Raw genomic sequence first — 25,610 nt, 5'->3', positions numbered from 1 at the left:
TTCCGTTATGTCCCGAGCTGTGCTGTAAGATGCGTGCAACGTAGGGAACATTCTCGCGTGTCAGATATTCTTCTGTGGTAAAGTTGTTAAGCGCGCATACTTCCCGAGACATTGTGTTCATCAAGATACCAGTTATGTTTTTATATCTTGGTTACTTAGCTTATTACGAGCCGAGATACATGCTATATGTTGTGTCTCGATCGTCCTTTGGTGTATCTCGTATAGCCTCTACCGGGATACTATATATATGTTGTATCTCGATAGATCTGTTCACGGTATTGCCGGTTAATTATTTGACTTAACGAAATTACAATACCGGTGAGGTTGTTTCGCCGCTATGATGTGTTATCATTATGTTGTCAATATATAAGCAGTTTTTGTTATGGTTTAAATTTATTTGTAGCAAATTTATGTTGGTTTCAGCAGTTTTCGAGACATTTCAAGTTTACAAGATGCAGATTTTCTAAAAAAATTAAACTTATATTCAGCTATAGCCAGTGACGAAGCTAGACCATAATTTGAGGTAGGGCACAATTTAATTAAAATAAATTAAAATATTATGACATGAAAAATATACATTTAAAGTACATTTTTATAAATTTAAGTTAAGGTATATTTATAAAATAGCTTAATCATAAATAAAATTCCGACTTTTTAATCCCTTTTCAGTTTCACCCCTATGTTGTATTTTTGTCCCATTCACCAAAATTCGCACCTTTAGTTTTCAATTTCATCCTAAAAAACCAAATTGACCCTTTTTCACTTAAAAAAAATACAAATTATATCCTTTAATTAAAAAATATTAATTATTTAAACATATGTCAGAGTCGGGAAAAACGCGGAGTGGACGAAGAAGTGTAGCGGTGATTCTTTTTTATATAATAATATTAAAATAAAATTTTATTATTATGTGAATTTATGGAGAAGAGTATTTTTTTTTCTTTTTGAAATATTTAGTATTTTTTAAATATTATGCTAAAAATAAAGGATCAAATTGATATTTTTTTCAAGTGAATGATTTAATTTTTTAGGGTGAAATTGAAAACCAAATGTGTGAATTCGAGTAATTTGGATAAAATTGTAACGTCGAAATGAAAAAAAAAATTAAATGGAGGGTTTTTTCTATTATCAAGCCTTATAAAATTAATAAATCAATTAAGATATTTTAAAAATATTTTTTTATAGAAGCTTGAGGTAGGGCCCAGGCACAGCCTGGCCCTACCCTAGCTTCGTCTCTGGCTATAGCGTAGTTATTTGATTTCACCTTTTAATTATAGGTTTGTAAGGTAGATTTGCGATTAAATCGTTTATATCTATAGCATCGATCATCTTTTTTGTCAGATTTATAATTTAATCCTGATTCGGACACTGTAACTGTTGTTGTTGTTCCGAGGTAATATAAAGATTATTATGTTGATTAAAAAAAAGATTTCTATATTTTATTCAACCAAAAAATATTATGCTCATCTTGTAGCACATGGGTTTGCATTGCCAAGCCATTTGATCTGGTTCATGATCACGTTTGGGTCTGATGCGTTGTGTTAATTGCACACGAGCTACAGACAAGAAAATTTGATCAAATCTTGGAAATTAGCATTGAAATGTGGTGTGTGATTGAAGGGTATTGGTGTCAATTAGTGTATATATAGATCGCAGACAGCAATCACCTTCTCAGAACTACCACGTATCCCTTTTCATTATTGAGTCCCATGTGCATCATCTCACCCTATTTACAGTACTGCAAGACAAAGTATAGTCCATCCGGAAAATTATTAGGTAAACCGAGTTAATCACGTCATCTGTAATCTATTATTATAACATCTCTTAAAATGATAGTAAAACTATATTTCATATATTTATAATAAATGTGTTCAGATTTTAATAATAATATTACAATTTTACTATTATTTTAATTAATTTTTTATAATATAATTAATTTTGTGTACGGATAACGTAGTAGACTCGACTTACTTAAAATTTTCTCCATCCACTGTGTATTTAGACAACCATTTTGCAACAGACTGCCAATAATTCCAACCTTCCCCAAATGATATCTACTTAAATTTCCTTTTGAAAAAGAGCCAAATCAAATTAATAATTAACTAATTAAGCTTGGTTTCAGTATCTGAATTTAGTAACAAATACCAAGATATCCGGTCCTTAAATTGTGGTAATGATCTTCTAAAATCCATGCATGATCAAATAAATCGATAATGTTGATATGATAAAGTGTATTAAAATTAGAACAACATTTTAAAATTATCCTTCTAAAATTTAAAACAAATCATTGTACATTAAAATATTTATTTAATGTTGATATTAATAAAGTTTAAATATAGTAACATATAAAATTTAAATTTAAATTTATTTTTATATATAAAAAAATGAAATCATCTCTACAGATAAAATAAACTTAAAAAATAAAAACACTATCTATAACTTTTAAACTAAACATAATTTTTTTTAATTTTGAATTTGATTTTAATTATTCTATAATTATGAGTCTTTTTATTAAAACGATTCTACGTTTGTTTTTATATTATCTTGTACCTTTTCATTTATCTGACTTCTGATATTCCGTTTTGAATTATCTTATATTCCATCTCAAACTGGATGATAGTTCAGTCACCTTTCTTGTTACATCGGTGTGTTTATGCGCCACTCTCTATTTAAAGATTAAAAAAATTAAAATTAGAATGTCAAAGAAATAAATAAAATGAAAGATAAAAAATTAAATGGATAAAAATACAAGTTCAGGAATTAAATTATGCATCTAGTCAAATTAAACCGGCATAACAAGACCATAAAATTAAGGATGTAAACCAAAGTTTTTCATGTTTATAAAATTAAATATTGTGTATTTGAGGATTTAGCCTAATGGCTAAGTCCTTCTGTACATCCACAGAGTTGTTTCGTCTAATTTAAAAAATAAATATTAATACTAATTAGTTTTTGCTAACACCAAATTCTATCTCTGATAAAAAAAAAATATATTGTTACTTTGTCTTCAATAAAACATATCCTACAAACATTTTAGGGATTTGAATACATTGCATGGAAATAGGAAGAAACAAAAGCAATGTAAAAGGATAGTTCCAGTGGCATGGATGTAAATAAATAGCAAAGCCAATGTCTTATTCATTGGCTAAATCAAATAAAAGCCCATGCTCAGCTTCTATCATTTTCATATTCAAAACACAGTTCTTCTTCTCATTCTTTCTAATTTCTCTTCCTCCATAGATCTACACAGTCAAAATGTACAGAGAGACTGTGCTGCTACTGCTACTCTGCACCACCTTCCATGTCGCATTTTCAGTTACTGATGGTAACCTACCATTTCTTACCCTTCTTTTATAAGTGCACTAATAATTTCTTTGGATTCTTTCTTAAAAATATTGCTGGTGCAAGATCAAATTTTGTATATGTTTATGTTTGTTGAAGTTTCGTTATATGCCACACAAAAAAAACAAATTTTTATGTAAGGATTTAGTTTTGTCATATAGAATTATAAATGCAGAATGTACTTTGTTAAATATATTTTGATTTTGAAAGTTTATTAAATTAGTCCATCATATTTCGGTTTTTGTTAAATATTATCCACAACTAGTTTATAGCTGACATTTATACGTTCATGTGTATAAAATTAGTTATATTTGACACATACGACGCTCGTCATGTCAGCTATAAATGAATTATAAATATATTAACAATATTCAAAAGATATTGACTGAATTGATAAAATTTTAAAATCATACTAATATATATGGCAAATATACATCAAAAGTAGATAGATATAGTACATGATTAAAATTTCCAATGTCGAGTTAAATTTGCTAGTGTTATCATTTTAGCTCACTCAGCTTTTAAGAGCATTTATTTTCATGTTCTTGGTTGTTGGATAAGAATTACTAGTACTACAAGATAGATTTGAATAGCAACCTTTACTTCTTGAGAATCTCAGCCTTAAATTTTACAGAAACATTAATTATTTTTCTTTATTTAAAGCAATAATGTTAATTTAACTTAATTCCCAATTGGACCACAAGCCAGGTAGTTAATGAAGTTGTACTAAAAAAAGCAGAAAATAATTAATGCACATGAATAAATTCCTTATTTAACTTTTATCATTTCAATAAACTGTGGAGTACTAGAATAGAATAGCTCACCTAATTTGTTTTTAGAGAGAAATTGAAGAATCCCCTGTCACAGAATTCTTTATATCACATGGGTTAGGGTTAGGAGGAACAGTCCATGTGATGGTACCAAAAGCATTTATTAATTGATAGCTTACATTTGAAGGCAAACACAGTCTAGCTTTGCTGGTCTAAATTAATAAAATACCGTGCACATAAATAATTTAAAATTTTCCGTTTTTGTTTCCGTTTCCGTAATGGATCGACTAAATCCACTGAATTCTAATACATGTACATGAATTTCAGGATTATTACCGAATGGGAACTTCGAGTACGGACCGAAACCATCGGAACTGAAAGGAACAGTAATAACAGCAAAAAAAGCCATCCCAAACTGGGAAATTTCAGGATATGTTGAATACATTAAATCAGGGCAAAAACAGGGTGACATGCTTCTAATTGTGCCTAGTGGAGCTTTTGCAGTAAGATTAGGCAATGAAGCATCCATTAAGCAGAAGATTAGTGTTAAAAAAGGCAGCTATTATGCTATAACTTTCAATGTGGCTCGGACATGTGCCCAAGAGGAGAAATTAAATGTTTCTGTTTCACCAAATAATGAGCCAAATGACTGGGGGATTCTACCAATGCAGACAATGTATAGCAGCAATGGGTGGGACTCGTATTCTTGGGCTTTTCAGGCTGATTACTCTGAAGTTGAGATCAGTATTCATAACCCGGGTGTCGAGGAGGATCCGGCCTGCGGACCGCTTCTCGACTCGGTTGCGGTGAAGTACTTGTCCAATCCCAAACGTACAAGAGGTAATAGCTCTTAGCACAATTGCTGACTCTCTATGTTGTACGGAAATTTATTGAATTTTACGTTTTAGCGTTACATTTTCATTTCCGTAGTCCGTATCTGATGGATTCGGACCGGCCCAACCGGGCTTGACTCTTTTATATACAAGTTCAAGCCCGGCCCATCAATGAGATTTATACGGATTTGGATTGAGCTTTTTTGAGTTTACATGTAATTTTAATTAAAATTAAAAGCAATAGCCTGTCCGTAAAAAAGACAGATTTAGTGTGGGAATGATATCCCCCTAATTTAAAAAAGACAGATTTAGTGTGGGAATGATATCCCCCTAATTTGATATCAAAATCAATTATTTCAAATCCTCTCAAGCTGGGCAGGCTTGGATGGGCCTCACCATCCAGGCCCAAGCATATGTCTAATTCGAGCCAATCAGACTAGGCATGTACTCATAAAATTAGTTCACTAGAATATCCACATCAAGTTCTATAATGTTCATATTTCGTTTACAAGAATAAGTCATAACTTATAAATATAGATTTTTAAAGTTCCAGAAGTGTTTTTGAAAATGAAATATCGAAGCATAATAGTCGACAAGTTTTCGTGCAATATTATAGAGATGTTTGTTACAGTGTATTAACTTGTTTGCTAATTTATTTATTTCAATAGACAATCTGCTGAAGAATGGAAATTTTGAAGAAGGACCCTATGTGTTCCCCAACACAGACTGGGGAGTACTAATTCCATCACACATAGAAGATGATCACAGTCCATTACCAGGCTGGATAATCGAATCTCTAAAAGCCGTAAAATACATTGATTCGGATCATTTCACAGTCCCACAAGGCAAAAAAGCAATTGAACTCGTAGCAGGAAAAGAAAGTGCCATTGCACAAGTAGTTAAAACCATTCCTAACAAAACCTATGTCCTAACATTCAACATTGGTGATGCCAACAATGCTTGTGAAGGCTCAATGGTTATCGAAGCGTATGCAGGCAAGGACAGTATCCAAGTTCCATATGTTTCGAAAGGCAAAGGCGGATTCAAGGCTGCTAAATTGCGGTTCAAAGCTGTTTCGACAAGGACGAGGATTATGTTTTTGAGCTCGTTTTATAGCATGAAGAGTGACAATTCTGGTTCGCTTTGCGGTCCTGTGTTAGATGATGTTAAGTTGATTAGTGTTCGTAATCCAAGGCGTCTTCTGTGATTGAGTTTTTAAATTGATTAATTGCGTGGCTCATGCGATTGATTGATTGTTTGTTCTTGATCGAATTCGAGCTTATATGACTTGAATGTCGTATTACTTATTAATGTATACTAGTAGTACTATTCGACTTGTTGAGGAAAAAAAAAGATGACTTGATTTGTCATTAAGATTATTGTTGTTTATCACTTATGTCAACAATTTTCCCCATCTATGCCATCATAAAGAAATGAACATTATGAAATACTGTTAGTGAAAATTTTCTAAATAATTTAGTTAGAGTTGTACTAATTTATAATTTTAAGGGTCTAGCATTTAATGATATAAAGTACTATTTTATCAAAAAATCAAGTATGTATATGCATCCTTTTCAATTTTAAATAAAATTAAGATTATGAAATATATTTATACAATGACAAAACTTCTCTGGATAGTGAAAAAATGTGATACATACAAAACAGATTTGCCAAAATAACAAATTTAGTTTAATTTAAATTTATAACAAATATAATGAGTAATTAAATATATTTTATTCTTTCCACATCGTATACTTTTTTTAATTAAAACATCATATAAAATTTTATCCATAAATAAAATAAAATTTAAATAATTCTAACCAATATGTTTTAATTATTTTATTTTAAAATTATAAAATAAAAAGTTGACTGAAAAACATAAAAGTGACAGTCAAATAGCAATACGATGTATAATTAGTTCATCATTGGAATAAAACTAATTAGGACATATAGAATAAATTTACTAAAAAATTTGTATCATTATTATCAATTTTAAATAATTTAATATCCTTTTAAGTGTTAATTATTTGATGTTTAAATTAAAAAATATATTTTTAAGATTAAATAGTTATGACAATTTGAAACATCTTCAAGCTATGATTGATAAACATTTATAAAGGAAATTATTCTATTTATTTTGTTTAAAAAATTAAATGATATAATTTATCATTTTTATTTTTGTCAATGGTTTGGTCCCTCCATCTATTTTTTATGTTAGTCAACTGAGTTAAGTTTTTTAGAGATAAATTTATTTTCAAAAATAAAGGACGAAATCGTTGATAAAAAAAATAGAAAGCCAATTTTTTTTAATATAATCCTTTAAATTGGTTGACTAGTTTTAAAAATGGACGGAAAAACTAAATCATTGATGAGAACAAACATGAGAGGTCATATCGTTTAATTTTCAAATAAAAGAGACAAAATTATAAATTATCACATACATGAAGAGCCTCATAAAAATTTACTCATATTTATACTTTTAAATTAATTTGGTGCAATCCGACTTTTAAAATCATAAATTCTGTGTAAATTAGTTTATATTTTGGTTTGGCTGATCTGTATTGATGTTACAAGTTTAAGAATCAAATTGTATCAAAATAGAATATGACAGTATAAATTTTCATCGATTACAATTTGGAGGGCTATCAGTACCTTTTGCCAATTTCAGTCCATTCACCGAAACACATCGAGAAACGCAAAAATGCAAAAAATTCAGTTAAACTTTATCTTCTTCTGGCGTCACATTTCGCGGTTCCAATAAAAGTTATGAATACCATTAACTGTCAGCTTCAATTTAATCACTCCACAGACAGTTCATCCTCACTAAAACACTCTCCTCTCTGATAATTCATTCTCAGTTACTTTTTCTCAATGGAATTTGAAGTAAAACATGTCACCGGAGTAGAAAATTGCTTCATTTCACTCCCGCTTCAGCTCATCCAAACCCTAGAATCCACTCGACCCGGCGGATTTCACTCTCAAATTCTCACTCTCGAGCTCCGATCTTCCTCCTCTAGCCACCGCCCCTGGCTCGTCGCTTGGTCCGGCGCCACCTCTTCCACCTCAGCAATCGAAGTACTGATTCCTCTCTCTTTTTTTATCGGTCTTGTTGAATATTTATGTTTATTTTCGTAGAATTATTCAGTTTGTTTTTGGCTTTGTGTTTATGAATAAAGATTGCTAGGCAATTTGCGGATTGTATTTCGCTGCCGGACGGTATCAGAGTTAAAATTAGAGCGGTTCCTAATGTGGCTAGTGCTGGTTCGGTTACGATAGAGCCTAGTAGTGAAGATGATTGGGAAGTTATGGAACTTAATGCTGAACAAGCTGAGGCTGTTATTTTGAATCAGGTATTTCTTTGGTAGTTAGGTTTGAATATTATTCTCCAAGTGTTTGTTCATGTGATTGTTTTTGCTGTGTAACAGGTCAGGATTGTTCATGAAACAATGAGATTTCCGTTGTGGCTGCATGGCCGTACCATCGTCACATTTCTTGTGGTTTCTACAGATCCCAAGAAAGCGGTGGGTAAGATTATTTCTGTGTGACTCTTCGATTATGTTAATTTTTGTATTACTAAGTTAAATAACAAAGTAAAAATTGCAGTCCTTGCGGTGTAGGTCTGATCCTCTTTGATTTTGGCTGTATCTTCTTCGTCGTGCGCATGCACTAACTTTTCGCAGCATGATAGCATTTACAACATAATAGCATATTTAGTAGCTTCTCACGTATTTTGGGGCCAACTGTGCTTTCCAATTCTTGGATTTTTCCGTGCCTCTTTTATTTTATGCTATTATGTTTCATCAATGCAGTTTATTGCTCTTTAAGTTATGTTACTTTATAATTTGTGTAGCATGTTTGTTGCAGAATGTTTTCTGATTGCATATCTTACTGGAGTTGCGAGTTGTGACTGACGTGTGAGGTTGTTTTCAGTTCAACTTGTGCCAGGAACTGAAGTTGCAGTTGCTCCTAAGAGACGCAAAACAGATTTAAACAAACAGAATCTGCGAGCATCTAGTCATGAGTTCATTGGTACAAAGGCACTCTTGCGTCTTCAGGATTCAGATAGAAGACTGTTTCACAAAAGTGAAGTTAAAGGTGCTGAGCTTGGTGTGGTGCTCACTTCCGTTGCTTATGTGCATCCTGAAACTGCCACAAGATTTTCATTGGACGCTTGTCAGTTGGTCACCGTTGTGCCAAAAGTGTCACCAAAAGAGAATATAAAGACAGAGGAGAGTGATGATTTAAGAACGAAAAACTCTTCTGCTCCCAAGGAATTCAAAAATGATATTTCATCTGACAAGAAGGAATGTCGCCAAGCATTTGTTCGCATTTTAGTTTCAGATTCAGTGGCAAAAGGACATCTAATGATAGCACGGTCTCTTCGTCTCTATTTGAGAGCAAGCTTGCACTCATGTATGTTACTCTCAATGATTTCAACGCTATGTTACTCTCAATGATTTCAACGCAAATCAATTTTAGTTTTGGTCCTGCATATGTTTTAATAAACATCATTGGAGGAATGTTAACTGATTTACATCAGATTTTCTTAGATATGCATAGCTCAGCATTTTGGTTTTGATTCTCATTTGTATTATTAATTTCCAGACTGAGACTGTTCTCTTGCGTCTCAGGGGTTTATTTAAAGATATGCAGCATGGATTTGAAGGAGGATTTTGCCTCCCTATCACTTTCTCCTTGCCACTTTAAGATGCTTGGGCTAGATAAGGCTATTGATAATTATAATTTAGAAGTGCTCAATAACCATAGAATTCAAAAGCCAAAAAACTTTGTTTCGGGATCTGGCTCAGTCTCTTATATAGGAACCACGGACTGGTCAATTCATGACAAAATTATTGCAGCTTTTTCATATGACTCTCCTCGCAAAGAAGATGAAAATCAATCTGATAATAGGAAAGGATTAAGAAGACTTCTGCAAGCTTGGTTTACTGCACAACTTGATGCTATTGCTTCAACTGCTGGATCTGAAGCTAAGTCATTAATTTTAGGAAAAGAGACTATACTTCACTTTGCAGTAAATGAATGTAGTGTGGAATCTGATAGGAATTTTGAAGTACATGCAACATCTAATTCAAATGGATTGCCCCAGATTACAAAAAGCACTGGTGAATTACCGCTTGAATTTCTTTTTGTGCTGACTATTTCTGAGGAATCTCTGCATGATACACAAGTTATCTCATACAAGCTTCCTTTTGATGAAAGCATAACGGACAATTTAGGAGGTCATGGGTTGTATGGAAAACTGAAGTTGGGTGATCCTGTCTCCCTGTATGCAATCAAGGAGAGAAACTCCGACAAAGTAATTAGTGAAAATTTATCATCTTTGAGCTGGATGGGAACTGCTAGTACTGATGTAATTAACAGTAGGTATTTCTCTCTAAAAATCCTTACACTTCATTTATTGTAGCTCTCAGTTGAACATTCGTCATGCTTAGACTGATTTGTTCTGTCTATACTTGTTCACAAGCACGCATACACAACAACTGGTACATCAGAAAGCTTAATTTGAGATTTTAGCATACAATGGTTCTGTGTTGATGTCATGCTTACATAACATTACTTTTTGTCTACGAATTAATTGCGTTTACATAACATTACTTTTTGTCTACGAATTAATTGCATTTGCTAATGTGTTGTGCCATATAGCCTATGCAGCATCAATAGAAAACTGACACTTCGACACGGAAAAACGTTGTTATTCTAAGGTTTCTTATGTTAAAAATGAGGTTACAAGTCTGAAACGCCAAGTTTCCGATATGTTTTCGAAACGCAAAACATTGACCGAATGAAGTGTTCATACTACTTACCATTTCTTTTGTTTTCTTTCTTTTCTTCAGTTGAACTTTCAACATTGCAAAACAACTTATGTCTTACATGAATAATTGGCTTGCACAATCTTTACTTCTCTTCCTGCTCTGTGGTTTCCGTGATGTTCCAGTTTCATGTATCTGCAGGGACCATAGCGTTGTTGTCTCTCACTTCTGGGGTGCTGCTTGGCACTTATAATCTTCCTCTACCTGGACATGTTCTGATATATGGACCTCATGTAAGTTTTCTCTTTTAATTGTAATTGTGTATTCGTATGTTTAATATATGGCTAGAATTAGAGCTTACTATTGACAACATATAAATGCCATGGACATAAGTGGGAACTCTCACATGGGTGCTTTAACTGCAATATGTGAAACAGATCTACAATTATGTAGAAACTTTTACGTGTTATACAATGCATCTGCAATTCAACACTTGTTTCTAAAGATATTCAGATGTGAAATTACTTTATTACTAAATGATACTTTCTTTTTATGCAAATAAGAAACTTCGCTAGAATATGGATATTCACTATTTAATGAATTGAAAAGTGCTGGTGCATTGGATTTGTGAATGATATAGCGGACATATAAGAGTATTAAAATGCAGTGAAAGATAGCTGTCTTCATATTTTGCTCGACAATTATTATTGTCATACCTTATCACATTCATGTGTTTTGAAAATTAATTTTATTTATCATTTCTTTCCGAGCACATTTCCACATAGAATTCAATATAGGATTACCATTTTCATATCACAAAAAAATTCTTGGCAGCCACTAATTGTCAAATTACCTGTGTCAGTTGATAACTTTTGTTGCGTGCTTAATAACATAGATTGCAGCCTTGCCAGCCGTTTAAGTGTTTATTGTTTTTTCTTAATGATCAAAATTTTCATCCTTATCCCTTAAATTAACACCCTTGTCAAATTACTAAGCTCCTAGGACTCGCATGTCCTGTGTCTAACTACCAAAGTTAGTTCACAGGGAGATCAGATCGTGGTGCTCAACTCAGTACTTAGAAGAGTATAAAATGTTTAAGATGCTAAACTAGTATCTATATTGATGATAGTTCCGAAAAAATATATTAAATTTGATCAAAATAATGTCTTATGTTTGTTTAATTTTTTGATAGGATCCAACAATTCTCATGTTGATCATTTATTTAACTGTATCATACTTATCATTTGTAGAAAAGAGGAGAAATGAGCATATTGTATAATTTTAAGAGACTCGCTAATTATTTATTCATCTGATCAGTTCAAGTACATGATTATGCTTTAATTAGTCAAAGATTAACGGATCAAAATCGAACTGAAGGGCGAAGTTAGTTGCATTGTTCCAAAATCCAATCATTATGAGTCAAATACATCGATAAGATTCTTTTGGCATGGATCTGTTTACTTATTTGGGACTGTGAAGGCTCTTAAGGGGGAATGCACTGTTGTTCTTTGAGATATAAAATGTCTTAATAAATTGATTTGGTTTATTGGGCAGTAATTTGTTATGTAGAAGCTCAACTGTATTGGACATCTAGACATCTTTTATTTAACAATTCGCTCTTGCATACAGATTGGTCCCTCTTGCCATTTACTACTATCTCGACTTCTCAAAAACGGAGATGATAATGATATTATGTTTTGCATCAGGGTTCTGGAAAGACTATTCTAGCGAGGGCAGTTGCAAAATCTCTTGAAGAACATCAAGATGTCTTAGCACACATGTAAGCAATTCCACTTTTCATCTCTCTTACTCTTTAAATATTGATCCTTGGGAACAGATGTAACTGTGGTTGGGCATGGAAGGAAAAGATTGGTTGTCAAATATAACTAATTATTCTATGATATAGTGTTTTTGTAGGCTGCTCTCAGCTTGCTCTGGAAAAAGCCTCAACTATTCGTCAAGCACTTTCTGCTTATATATCTGAAGCTTTAGATCATGCACCATCTCTCATCATATTTGATGATCTAGATACAATTATCTCATCCTCTTCCGACTCAGAAGGACCACCTCAATCTTCTACTTCTGTGGTTGCTCTCACAAAATATATCACCGACATTATGGATGAATATGGAGTAAGAACTTCATTATTATTGTTAGTCAGTTAAGTAGTGAGATGGTAGGACTGCAGTTTAGTGACTTTCAAGTGCATTTTAATTTATGTTGTTCATTTAGTTGGTTTTGTTGATAATGCTTAGTTATTTTAATCTTTTATAAGCCGGGTGAAACGCTATTATTATGAATATCTAAAAAATGAAACTTCCCTTTTCTGGATCTATGAACTGCTTTTAATAAGAATTATTAGCAAATGATATAATTCAAGTGAAACCTTTTTAGAGAAACATTTCTAAGCATAAATCTAGAGAATTGTTAAACTATAATTTGCTACCTTCTGAGCATATTTTATGGTCTGTTATTGACTTTCTTTTGATGTAAGTCTAGAAAAGGTCATAACATGACTATACTCGCACCAAAATGGGGTCTGGTTGGAACTAATTGGTTAGGTCATAGCAATCCATTTTGCATGGAAAAAATATGTTTGATGTTCCTCTTGCTTTTTTATGCCTTTCGTATAGCCATATTTTGGCCTCTACTAAACTGTTTGATGGTGTATATTGTATTAATGCATCTATCAGTGCAAAACATCATGTAATATGATTTTTTTTCCTGTTTTTGTGCTTTCTTTGAAGATGCATGTTTTCTGATTCCAAATCTTAGCAATGATGAAAGTTTCATTTTTAATGTCCTTAATCCTCAGTCGGCTAATTAAAATGGTACTGCACAGGAGAAAAGGAAAGGCTCATGTGGAATTGGTCCTGTTGCCTTTATAGCTTCTGTGCAGACTCTGGAGAGCATTCCTCAGTCACTGAGTTCCTCGGGTTTGTCTCTGTTTTTTATGCACTGAGTTTCATAGTAGAGCTTTACTGCTAATGTTTTCTTTTCTCGTATGTTGGTCATTCTGTTATTGTGCTGGTTGGTACCAGGGCGGTTTGACTTCCATGTGCATCTGCCTGCTCCTGCTGCGTCAGAACGCCAGGCTATTCTAAGACACGAAATTCACAGACGATCACTTCGATGTCCAGACGATATCTTGCTAGATGTAGCCTCCAAGTGCGATGGTTATGATGCATATGATCTGGTATTTGTCCACTTATAAATTAGAATGCAATAAGGCTCTATTATTTTTCATTTTCTTGGAAATGGAATAGATTTAATCATGTAATTGAAAAGAATTTACTTTATTTATGACCTGAAAACATCTGAATATCTATTTTCTAACTTTCTAATGAGTTCATTTCATTTGTATCAGGAAATATTGGTCGATAGAAGTGTACATGCAGCTATAGGCCGCTTTTTGCCCTCTCGTCTTGAAAATCATGAAGTACCCACTTTAGTCAGGGATGATTTTTCGCAGGCAATGCATGACTTCCTGCCGGTTGCCATGCGTGATATTACTAAATCTTCTCCTGAAAGTGGTCGCTCTGGGTGGGATGATGTTGGTGGTCGTAAGGACATAAGAAATGCTATTAAAGAGGTATTACTTACAGTTATTTGTCTGAAATATATAGATCACTTGGAAGCACGGAAACTTCGACAAAGTGCCATTTCCCGTTTCGGAAACCGGAAACTCTCGGACACTCGTATAAAACGTTTCGTGCCGTTCTGGTAAATAATCAAAATTTAAAAGTTGTAAAAAAATTAAAACAATTACCCACAGATAAAAAAATCTAATTGGTTACCCACAAGTTTTATATTCACATTGCCGACAATACATCAATTCTTTTTATTTTTATTGAATTATATTATATTTTTTATATATTTATAAAATTTTATATTTTTAATATATTTAAATGATTTATTTTGTTAATTATCATAAATATTTAAATAAGTTTTTTTATAAATATATCCCTATATTTTTATTATTTACACGTTCCCCTCACATTTCATGTCCTTTATTTTGAGAAAATGCCGTTTCCCCGTATCCATTTCGTGTCGTTTCCGTGCTATCTAGATCATTTATGCTGTAAGAACCTGTTACTTTTCTTTGCCATGTCATTTGTTTTATTATTGAAGTAAAGGAACTTCTTACATCAACACAGATGATTGAACTACCTGCAAAGTTCCCAAATATTTTTGCTCGTGCTCCTCTAAGGTTGCGGTCTAATGTTCTCTTATATGGCCCTCCTGGTTGTGGCAAGACGCACATTGTTGGTGCTGCTGCTGCTGCTTGTTCACTGCGATTTATATCAGTTAAAGGGCCTGAGCTGTTAAACAAGTATATTGGTGCTTCTGAGCAAGCTGTAAGTAAGATAGAAATTGCTTAATTTTTGTGCCTGATGCTTTTTGTCTTTTGCTATATCATTATTTTTAATAAAATTCACAGATGTACAAATGCCTAGCTTTAATTCACTGTACTGTTGATTGCTATATGCTTTCTTTAGACATCCCTTGACCTGCAGAGGTTGTTTTCTGTATGATTCTGAATATTATCAAGCCATGTATAGCAAATGTTTGACAGGAATAGTAGATGTTAACATTTTTGTAATAAATAGGCCGCAATTTTGCCAAAGTCTGGGTTTAGCAATTTGGAACTAAACCAACTGTTGAGTAGTCTAATTGTTTGGCCGAAAGGTAAAACAATCTTACTTTCAAACCGTGTCAATCCAAACATGTATGGCCTGCTCTTATTCTGATATGGAAATTTTGCGTCACAAATGTTGAAGTGCATGGATGGACTAGGATACTCACCACGTACTTATGCTCAATACAAGATAGAAGACTGTGCGATCGTTGTATTATACAAAAACAAAAACACACACATATATAGATAGATAAGTCTATTTATTTAAATGCCCAGAGGTGGAATTCTGAATTACCAATGCCTTCTTCGAACAGTCAAATTCACAATCCTTTTACTTCTTTAATTGATTTAAGTTTCTTAGTATTTATGTTAAATTTTGTATTCATTTCAAATATTGTGTGGGTTGTTTATCCCTTTTCTTTCCTTACTGTTTCGGTGTCAGGGTATTTGACAGAACTTGTAAGCCTTAAAAAAATTCATTTTAATTCTTTTGAAATCAAACAGAAAAATAAGAGATAAACACCCATTAGCGACAGTTAAATTTATGAAGACTCATTTTACTGCTAGGCAACTAATCATGGGATTGACCAGTTGCAACCATAGTATCAATGTATCATATCTAGAGTGTTTCTTTCTGGAAATTAGATTAATATTTGTTTTATCCCCTTACTTTGATCCCAGGTTCGTGATATTTTCTCAAAAGCCACTGCTGCAGCTCCATGTCTTCTCTTTTTTGATGAGTTTGATTCGATTGCGCCAAAACGGGGGCATGATAATACTGGAGTAACTGATCGTGTTGTCAATCAAGTTAGTTTCAAATTTCTTATTTTGTCTTGTTTTCCATTATTTTAGAATTGGGTAATTGTTATAAATTTCCTTCCTTTTCTCAGTTTCTCACCGAATTAGACGGGGTTGAAGTATTAACTGGTGTTTTTGTGTTTGCTGCTACAAGGTTAGTATCTTTCTATAGTTAGTGTTTTGCTATGTTCAGTTTCTCCGGACACCTAATTACTTAACACTAATTTAAGGAGAAAGATGTGATTGACAGTGCATGCATATGTTGTAAATTTTGTTTAAAAAAGGGACCTAGTTAGGGGCAAAAAATTCAGTCCCTCCCCTCATGTGATTAATGTGTTAAAGTCAACTTTATTTTTTCATGTATTAAAATGTAATGCCCTTTGATTAATCAAAAGATGAATTTTCCATGAGCATCAATGTATGTGGGAAGATGTGCATGGAATTTAAGTTCCAGCCATACTAAACTATGGAAGAGGGTGATGTTTTTTGCGGAAAGGACTTTTCAAGACAGATGATGTAGATCCATCTCTTTGTTTGAACATTTATAAGTTTAAAGTGGTTCAATAAAAATTAAAGCAGGATATAAAAATGTCATTTTGTGAAAGCAAAGATCATACTAGTATTAAATGTCCTTTTCTGAATTTCTGTTAGGTATTGACTACTCTAGGTTGAGTAGTTTACTTGAAATTTCATCTTCTCTCTGTTTGGACCTCACACCTGCACTTGTTTTCTTTCTGATGTTTGTCAAGCAGTAGGCCAGATCTACTCGATGCTGCATTGCTGAGACCTGGTAGGCTAGATCGCCTTATTTTCTGCGATTTTCCATCTCCGCAGGAGAGGTCAGACATCCTTATGGTTCTTTCTAGAAAGGTTAGTTGCACAGCCGAGCTTTACCTTTTCTTTTCCATTATCTCTCTATTTTCTTTTGTTAAACTTCGAACTCAGTTCTTCATGCTGTCATTCTATTCTTCATGATTTTTAATCTAATCATGTGTTTTTCCTGTACAAAAAGTCTATGCAAAATTAAGTGTAAGAAGGTGTAATGCTCAGTGTACAAGTCTCAAATGGTACTTGAGGAATTTAGAAAGGCCGTTCCTCTGGTCACTGTACTAGTCTCTAATGGTCCTTGAGGAATTTAGGAACGTTCACATCTTTCTAGGAAAGCAAGATCCTCACAAGAATTTAAAAGCATTAAGCATTATATGTTAGAGTAGCAATCTCAGTGTATTAATCAATCAACTTATTCCTTACATCTTTGAATTGAGACTTCAAATGTTATTTATTGATCATCTCGATGGGTTGTAGTTAAGAATAGCGGATTTTGCTTGATGCTAGCACTGCAAAAAAATTGCCATCTTTTTGCATTCTTCATATTTCCATTTTATTGATGCAGCTGCCATTGGCCAGTGATGTTGATTTAGACGCCATAGCTTATATGACGGAAGGATTTAGCGGAGCTGATCTTCAAGCTCTTCTTTCAGATGCTCAGCTTGCTGCAGTTCACGAACACCTGAATTCAGACAGCAAGGAACCTGGGAGAATGCCAGTCATCACTGATGCTGTGTTGAAGTCTGTCGCATCTAAAGCAAGACCATCTATTTCCGAATCTGAGAAGCAGAGACTGTATGGTATTTACAGCCAGTTTCTGGACTCAAAAAAATCTGCTGCTGCCCAGGTTCCTGATTTGCCTCTTATAATTCATTCTTCTATTTGGTCAACTTTAGATTGAGTTCAGCAGCAATAAAGTTTTCTTTGTTTTGCAGTCAAGAGATGCAAAAGGCAAACGAGCAACTCTAGCTTGATAAATAATCAGAATACTGCTGGTCAAATCCATTGATGAGCTGGCACATGAGCGGGTTTAACATGGTATCGGAGGTAAGCCACAAGGCTGTGTTCCCATGTTGATTTGAACAAGTATACATATTTATAGTTGCTCTATATCTTTAACCTCTACACCGAGTAGATTTTGATTTACATAAATTTCACTCTCCCTTTTATTAGTTAACCAATGCTCCCATATCAACATGGCCAGCTTAATGTATAGATCTTTTTATTTTTTTGTCTTCAATGCAAATAAACTTTAAAAGAATTCCAATATTATGATGTATTAACCAAGGTTCTTGCCTGTCTTGGTCAACTACCGAGTCTTGTTTGGTTCGATAAGTTTATAGCCATTAGTTGCATTGTGCATGAAATTTGTATAAACTGTGAGAAATATTTATGCTATTCATTAGGAAATCAATTGAAGATGTACCTATGGAGCAAGAACTGTAATTGTAGCAATTACTAGAGAACAATATCAAATGGTATCTAAAGACAAACTTGGCAGCTGATGGTTAGAAAGAAAAGCAGCAGTCCGAGCTTCAGCTCTTCTCTGCCAATCAATATTTTGCCTATTCATCGCCTACTTTGGCAAGCTCTCTCCAGCTGAAAAATTATAGTAATATTTTGTGTCTGGACGTACCATATCTGCATTGACAAAATTATATTGAGATTGTAATATTTCTATAAATTCATGGTATTTATTGTCGGAAAAAATTATGCAAAATGTTTGAAAGGGGATTCTCACCTGTTACAATTTTCTCAATCTTCATAGCTTACGTTGGAATCTAAAAAAATTTATAAATTGAGATTGTTAAAGAGCAGCAGCAGTAATAGTTGAAATTTCTGATACCTCAATAAATTGAATTAACAATCTATTTAATGTTATGAATATTTTGAAATCCTTTATACTGGTCCCCTAGGTAGCATGGAAACAAAAAAGAGAAACGATACGGAACAAAACGGACACTGAGAAACCGACATTTTTATAAAATGAATGACATAAAACATAGAGAAAAATTGTAAATAAATAAAATATAGAAATATATTTATATTTTTTAGGATTAATGTTACAAAAATTTATCAACTTTATACGTTTTTTCATTTTAACCACGCAGTTTAGTTATTTCATTTTTATGCACGAATTGCCATTTTCTTCAAATTCATGTACAGTGCATAGGTGTCACGGCTCCATTGGTGTAATTTGACAAGGTGGTGGTTATTTTACACCAATGAATGAATGCCACCTCAGCACCGTGCATGAATTTGAGAAAAAGTGTTAGTTCATACATGAAAATGAGAAATTTTTACTGTGTGATTAAAATAAAAAAACGTATAAAGTTCGTAATTTTTTTTGACATTAACCCTAATTTTAGAGGTGTGCAAAAATCGACCGAAACCGAATAACCGAACCGAACCGATAAATTAAGTTCGGTTCAGTTTGAAAAAGTAGAATAATTTCGGTTAGTCAGTTCGGTTCAGTTTTTAGAGTAAAAACATTTCAGTCACTTTTACACGTAAACCGAACTGAAATAACCGACCTCGGTTCGGTTCGATTTGAAAAAATAATTTTTCCCAGAGTTTTGGTTCGGTTTGGTTTTTAAAAAAACCAAAAATTTTGGTTCAGTCAATTCGGTTTAACCGAATGTACACCCCTACTAATTTTACTACATATATTAAATTTTACTTATATATTTATGCCGATTAAAAAAATAAATCAAATACAATTAAATCCAAAGTAAGAAGATAAATTTGTTTAGGACTTTTTAAATCTCTTTTGTAACTATTTAGTTTTTCTTATTAACAGAAACATCCCGAAATATTTTCTTATGAGTTTTCGAGAATTTTTAGTTTTCAAAACAGGACACACAACTTTGTCAAAAATTTCATACTTTTGGTCACAATTTTTACACTTAAATTTATTGTGTTGAATCTAAATCAATAGTATTTCAAGTTCATTATATTATATTCTAAAAAAAAAAACTTAATTGTATATGTTTCAATTGACTTAACTATACTTCTTTTCCCTTGTGAATCAAAAATAGCATTGCAAAAACAGGAGTTAATTGCAAATACAAATACATACACGAACTTTATCTTATTTTGCAATTACAACATAAACTTTGAAACTTGACAATGTTAATAACCAACTTTCATTTTTTGGCAAATTGGTACACCAACCAATCACGCAACGATACATGGCGGTATATTACAATGTCCACGTTAGTGTTTTTCGTGTTTGATATATCGATTTGCCAAAAGTGTAAAGTTAGTTACTAATATTGCCAAGTTTCAAAGTTTATGTTGTAACTGCAAATTAGGGTAAAATTCGTGTAGAAATTTGCAATTAACCCCAAAAACAGTGATATTAACGAAAACATAAGTCAGCATTTAAGAATAAAGATCATTGCAACGTAAATCTACTGAAAAGATAAGTTTAGTGCGCAAGATGAAGATATCAATACAAGAAGCTCCAATTCTCACTTTAACAATCTCAATACAACAATACTCTTACAACATGGCAATACAGCTTACTGCAGCAGAAACAAATTGCTCAAATGAAATAATGAAAATGTCTCTTGGACCAGTAAACTCAATAGCTCCTTCGAGGAAGGTGTCCACAAGCACATGGCCCTGGTATACTTCCCTTCTTTGTCGAGGATCCATTGCCACAATGAACAGAAGGTGAAATAACGATATCACAAACTGCACCACAATTAGTTTCAGATGATACACAATATCAAAGTAAACAATCAGATCGATCACATACTTACCGACACCAGAAGAAACCGGCAAGTCACAGAGCCAACATTTTTAATGTATAGATCCTCATCTTTTAAGCATCTGAAGTCTCAACGTACAGTATAAATGGAGTCTCCTGAGCTAGTTACTTAAAACATTTAAAATAATTTAAAATTTAAGTCATCACTGCAACACTATGTTTGGGCATGGCAAATACAAGATAACAATGTGTATAACCTATTACATTGTTATCCCAGAGGACATAGAGACAGATACAGACACACAGGAGCGGACATCACAAACATGAATTCCATTGTTGGAGCTGGCGGACTGAAACCCTTTGTACAAAATTAGAAATTCACAAAAATCATATCAAGGACATCCACGAAAAAGATAAGCTTTTTTAATTGATCTTGGCCCCTAGATTATCAAAAAATGGCAATTACAACAATGTAAGGTTTATAGACCAAACCGTAGATTGAAATTTTTAAACCAAGCCATATAACTTGAACATATAAACAAATCACCAAAGCAAGACCATAATGTTTCAAAATAATTATAGAGAATGGATAATTTGTAATAGCTGATTGCATCACTACGATTATTTTTATATCTTAAGGAGCCAAAAAATAAATTTCACAAATTCTGGTCAATAAAACAAACTCAGATAATGACTATCAATATTTTTTAGAAAGCAAAATCATCAAAATCACCATGGCTGCTTGAGACGAGAATTTCAGCAAGTAATCAAGTATAGATAACTCTCCGTCGTCTAAAAGTAAAGTGGAAACTTTTGTAAGCAAACACTACAAGCGTTGGACAGTCCTCATGGAATGTCCTGGATACAGTAGTTGAATAATTCTACCCCATAAAACTCCTCAGCATACCAACCAGACAAGAGTTTAAAACATTATCACTGAAATGAATATCAAAAACAAAATTGTTTTATAAACTATAAGGAGTGCAGATAGCAAACCACAGGAATAGCAACGGCCCTCATACATTGGAACATGAAAGGCAGCAGCTTGCTTCTCTGTTTCATAGTTTGAATTCCTTTGCTTTAGTCCGAAGGAAAAAGTACAAACCATCTACTTGCATGAACACATTAGTTTCTTGTTAATAAATAAAACTTGCAGGTGGCTTTGCTTAATAAATGATAATGAAAAAGATCATACCAAAGGCCAGGCAGCCAGATACAACCATTGGTTTACAACCACTATGAGAATAACCCAATGAATCGTCATCTTTAAGGCCTTTGCAAACAAGGCAGCAAGCCTCCAACATGAGGCCTCTACAAACAAGATACGCAAGCCCCCAACAGTGGCCATGGTATGGAGCTGGTGAAGCAGCTTATTCATCAGCTTAAACTCCACATGCTGCTAGACATCATACATCATGGGATATTAAAAAGGTTTAACAAAAATCCCACAGAATTGATTATGTCAAAAGCAAAAAATGGCATCAATAACCTAGCAAATGCTCACCTCATATGAGGTAATATAGGAGATTGTTTTAAAAAAGATTCATCTTAATAATATTTCCATCATTTTAAAAAAAATAACCTCAGGGTATAATCTAGTAGTAAATGAAGGTTTCTGATCATTAAAGTCTGAAGATGGATAGCCTCCAAGGGTTGTTTCAAGCATCACCCTATTTTAACCACTTGCTTCTCAGATGAAAGATTTAACGAGCTAAACAAGAGGAGAATGCCAAAGATACAGCGCATTAGAAAACCACAACTTAAATAACAGTAAAATTTACGCAAAATGAAATTTGAAATCCATATAGCTAAACAATACATATAATAAAGGAAAGGGAAGGATGATAAAGAATATGAATAGAATGTGAAAATTTGTACTTTCAATATCTAGACAAGTAAGAACTAGATTGTACAATTCTTTAATGCCATTAGCAATTTACAACATCTTAATATCAGTGAGTTAATATAATAATGACAGTAGAAAGAGAAGTCCCTAAGTCAGCTGAAAGCAAGCATACTATGTGCAGATATCAAATTTTTTATCACCTTTAAATGTTCGTCATCTGAAATATGAAGCATATGACGAAGATTTGTCAATTTTTCTTCGTCTTCCCAACTCAAAGGCCCTGAAGCATATAAATCCTCAACTATAGAACAATATTTCTGTTGTTCTGACTTACGGAATTCTACCCCCAATTGCAAATTGAAAGAGAAACATCCTTCCCTGACATAATCAACTCCAGAAGATGATTCAGCATCACTACAGTAATCCCCTAAATTGTCAGTATATTGTGAAGAGAAACTTAAAGGCAAGTTATGAGCATCATAACCTATTGCACTATTACTACAGCTGCCAACAGACGATGCACAACTATCATCCTGCACAGAAATTGTGGAGTCTACAAGAGAACTATCACTTCCACAACCTGCATCCATCCTAGAAAACTCAGCTGTTGCAATATTAAAAGATGAGCACACAATTTTTTCACCAAAATTTACATTTGGATCAACAATTGAATCTACCTTTTCAAAAGTTGGAGAAGGAATCACTGAGTTTGTCTGTGGATAACTAACTCTTTTTTCAATTTGTCTCCTCTTTGGAGCGTAAACCAGATGAGCTTCAGGTTCATACGAGCCTACGGATAATTTTCTCTTCAATGTCCTTGTTGAAACCATATGTGAGTTTTGATTTTCGATATTTTTCTCCCCATGAAAATACATATCTCCAACATATTGCTTTGACTTTCCAATTTTCTGTCGTTTAGCACTGATTTCTTTACCCTGTTTTCAAAAATAAAAATAAAAATTAGACAATGAACAAAAACAGAACTGCTAGAATATTTAATAACTGCAAGCAAGATAAGACAAAATACCTTCCCAATTACGATCCATTCACCATCTTGCCAGTACTGCCGAACCCTTAAATGAGATTTATGAACCAGCAGACTCTTAGACAAACCAAGTATCCTAACCAAAAAGTTATCATCACCAATAGCTTTCACAATTTTTGCAGTTTTCCACGAACAATCATCAAACACCTCAACAAGATCACCAAGAACCCAACGGACCTCCCCTTGCACAGGAGGAGGACAAGGCCTAATTACCTTTCTAGCAACTTTCTCCACTACTACTTCTTCCTCATTCAACGGAAACCAGCCATACTGGACACTATAAGTATGGCCGTTCCCACTGATTATTTCAGCACAAAGCCAAGCGCCCATTGGAACGTACTTCGTGCTAAAAACCTCTACTCTACTCCCTTTTGTGAATCTCATAATTAATATCAATAAAGAACAAAACAAAAATCACCAATCTGCCACAGCAAAAACAAAAATAGTTAGATCTAAATCTAAATAATATAAAAATCTATTAAAACTGTCCCAATTAAAGGAGGTCAGATAAATCTAGAAAAATTAAATTATTATTATTACAGCAAAATAATTCCAATAAAAAAAGTGCAAGATAGTTCAATCTAAACCCTAAATTAATCTAAAATTCGGGGAAATACACAGAACGCTGGAAAAAAAATCAATAAATAGCCAAAAAATAATCAACAGACATAGCAATCAAAGCAACCTTGAAACCACATTGAAATAAACAACCAAAAAAATAATTCACTGTAAACCCTAAAAATCAAGGTTTTATTTAAAATATTTAATTACGTACAGTACAAAAACACACAATTAAACAAACAAAAACACAATTAAATCGACGATAGAGAAATTACTGACCTTGTATAGGGTTTTTCTTTTGCAATTCCAGCCTTTGAGAATGAATTTTTTTTTTATTTCTCCAGAATCTGAAGAACAAAAATTTGATTGAAATCGAATTAAACTGATAAAATTAGGGATTCCTTTTGGAACGGAATTTATGTTGAGATTTTTTTGATAATCGCCTAATCGGACGGTTACTGTGCAATCTCGTGAAAGTTAAGAAAAGAGAGAGGCGGTTCAAGTATCGGACTAATCGGATGTTTCCACCTCAGTATCTAATCTACCACTATTTTTTAGACTTTGGCTTAATTGCTAAAAAAATTACCAAAATTTAAAATGATTTCCAATTCTAACACAACTTTTTAGTCTTGATAAAGTTGGACGCCAATTTTTGTATTTTTGCAATTATAAACACCAATCAATTTTTTAGCTAATAAATACTGATATGAAGGCCGTAACGATGTTTTGTTTCGGTGTCTACGTCAATATTTTTTGACAATAAATTAATCGGTGTCTCAAATTGTAAAAAAATATAACAATTTATATATTAAGTTTTAAAATTACAATTGAAGTTCGTTATTTTTAGGATATTTTACACAAACAATCTACATTGGCTAATTGTTTATTTTTATACATGTCATATTTTTCACTTACTAAATACGCGAAGCTGATTTTATACGGATCTTATATATTCAACCCTAATAGCACAATCATCATAATTTCATTTATTTTCTCTCTGCTCATCATTCAATTCTCTCTTCCTCTCAACTCATATTTTTCTCTCTTCCTCTCAGCTCATGGTATTCCTCTCTCTTCTTTACCATTTTTTATTTCTCTGTTCCGTCGTCTTCCGCTTCGCCGTCCTCTATTCCTCCGCTCTTCTGTCGTCGTTCTCATCATCGTCTCTGTTGTCATCTTCGCCAACGCCATAATCTCCTCTACTCGTCGTGTCATCTATTTGATTTCAGATCTACAATTTATTCATTCTTCTTCTTTTTCTTCTTCTTTATTTTCAGATCTACAATTGTTTTACTGTTTTTTCACCATTAAACATGTATATAGATTATATTTCAATAATATAATGTTAATTTCATGTTATATAATATAAAATTATAGTTATATGGAATAATTTTTTATTTTTTTTTTGTGTTTGATTGTATTTTTGTGTTTATTTATTCTGCAGCTCGATTTTTTGATGATG

At 32.9% G+C, this 25,610-nt stretch overlaps 3 protein-coding genes across 6 annotated transcripts; 2 read left to right on the top strand and 1 right to left on the bottom strand.

Moving 5' to 3' along the window:
- The first annotated feature begins 3,177 nt into the window (after positions 1–3,177).
- Positions 3,178–6,334, top strand: LOC126682865 (protein DUF642 L-GALACTONO-1,4-LACTONE-RESPONSIVE GENE 2-like). Its single transcript, XM_050378631.2, has 3 exons — positions 3,178–3,325; positions 4,440–4,952; positions 5,614–6,334. The coding sequence occupies exons 1-3, from the start codon at positions 3,256–3,258 to the stop codon at positions 6,150–6,152; spliced, it is 1,122 nt and encodes a 373-aa protein (XP_050234588.1). The 5' UTR covers positions 3,178–3,255; the 3' UTR covers positions 6,153–6,334.
- A 1,300-nt stretch (positions 6,335–7,634) lies between these two features.
- Positions 7,635–18,731, top strand: LOC126680877 (peroxisomal ATPase PEX1). 3 transcript variants are annotated; one of them, XR_007641294.2, is made up of 19 exons: positions 7,635–8,020; positions 8,122–8,295; positions 8,371–8,470; positions 8,876–9,358; positions 9,577–9,670; positions 9,707–10,326; positions 10,918–11,009; positions 12,423–12,496; positions 12,623–12,848; positions 13,559–13,652; positions 13,758–13,912; positions 14,084–14,308; positions 14,874–15,074; positions 16,037–16,162; positions 16,246–16,307; positions 16,906–17,023; positions 17,547–17,828; positions 17,917–18,028; positions 18,388–18,731. XR_007641294.2 is itself a non-coding variant. In XM_050376136.2 (17 exons), exons 1-17 carry the CDS (start codon positions 7,817–7,819, stop codon positions 17,953–17,955), a joined length of 3,405 nt encoding a protein of 1,134 aa, XP_050232093.1. In that variant the 5' UTR covers positions 7,635–7,816; the 3' UTR covers positions 17,956–18,290. The 3 variants fall into 3 exon arrangements, 1 of the variants encoding a protein (XP_050232093.1); XR_007641293.2 differs by having other exon boundaries at positions 9,577–10,326; XM_050376136.2 differs by lacking the exon at positions 18,388–18,731 and having other exon boundaries at positions 9,577–10,326; positions 17,917–18,290.
- A 1,664-nt stretch (positions 18,732–20,395) lies between these two features.
- Positions 20,396–24,615, bottom strand: LOC126680843 (uncharacterized). 2 transcript variants are annotated; one of them, XR_007641292.2, is made up of 6 exons: positions 24,428–24,615; positions 23,570–24,009; positions 22,743–23,477; positions 21,892–22,092; positions 20,749–21,804; positions 20,396–20,680 (listed from the first exon to the last, which is right to left on the bottom strand). XR_007641292.2 is itself a non-coding variant. In XM_050376080.2 (5 exons), the coding sequence occupies exons 2-5, from the start codon at positions 23,969–23,971 to the stop codon at positions 21,619–21,621; spliced, it is 1,524 nt and encodes a 507-aa protein (XP_050232037.1). In that variant the 5' UTR covers positions 23,972–24,009; positions 24,428–24,615; the 3' UTR covers positions 20,396–21,618. The 2 variants fall into 2 exon arrangements, 1 of the variants encoding a protein (XP_050232037.1); XM_050376080.2 differs by having other exon boundaries at positions 20,396–21,804.
- Positions 24,616–25,610: the final 995 nt, after the last annotated feature.

Source organism: Mercurialis annua, linkage group LG5, assembly GCF_937616625.2.
Source record: "Mercurialis annua linkage group LG5, ddMerAnnu1.2, whole genome shotgun sequence".
NCBI classification, from domain to species: Eukaryota; Viridiplantae; Streptophyta; class Magnoliopsida; order Malpighiales; family Euphorbiaceae; genus Mercurialis; species Mercurialis annua.
Note: the sequence above shows the minus strand (reverse complement) of the source record. Positions and strands in the feature narration are given on the sequence as shown.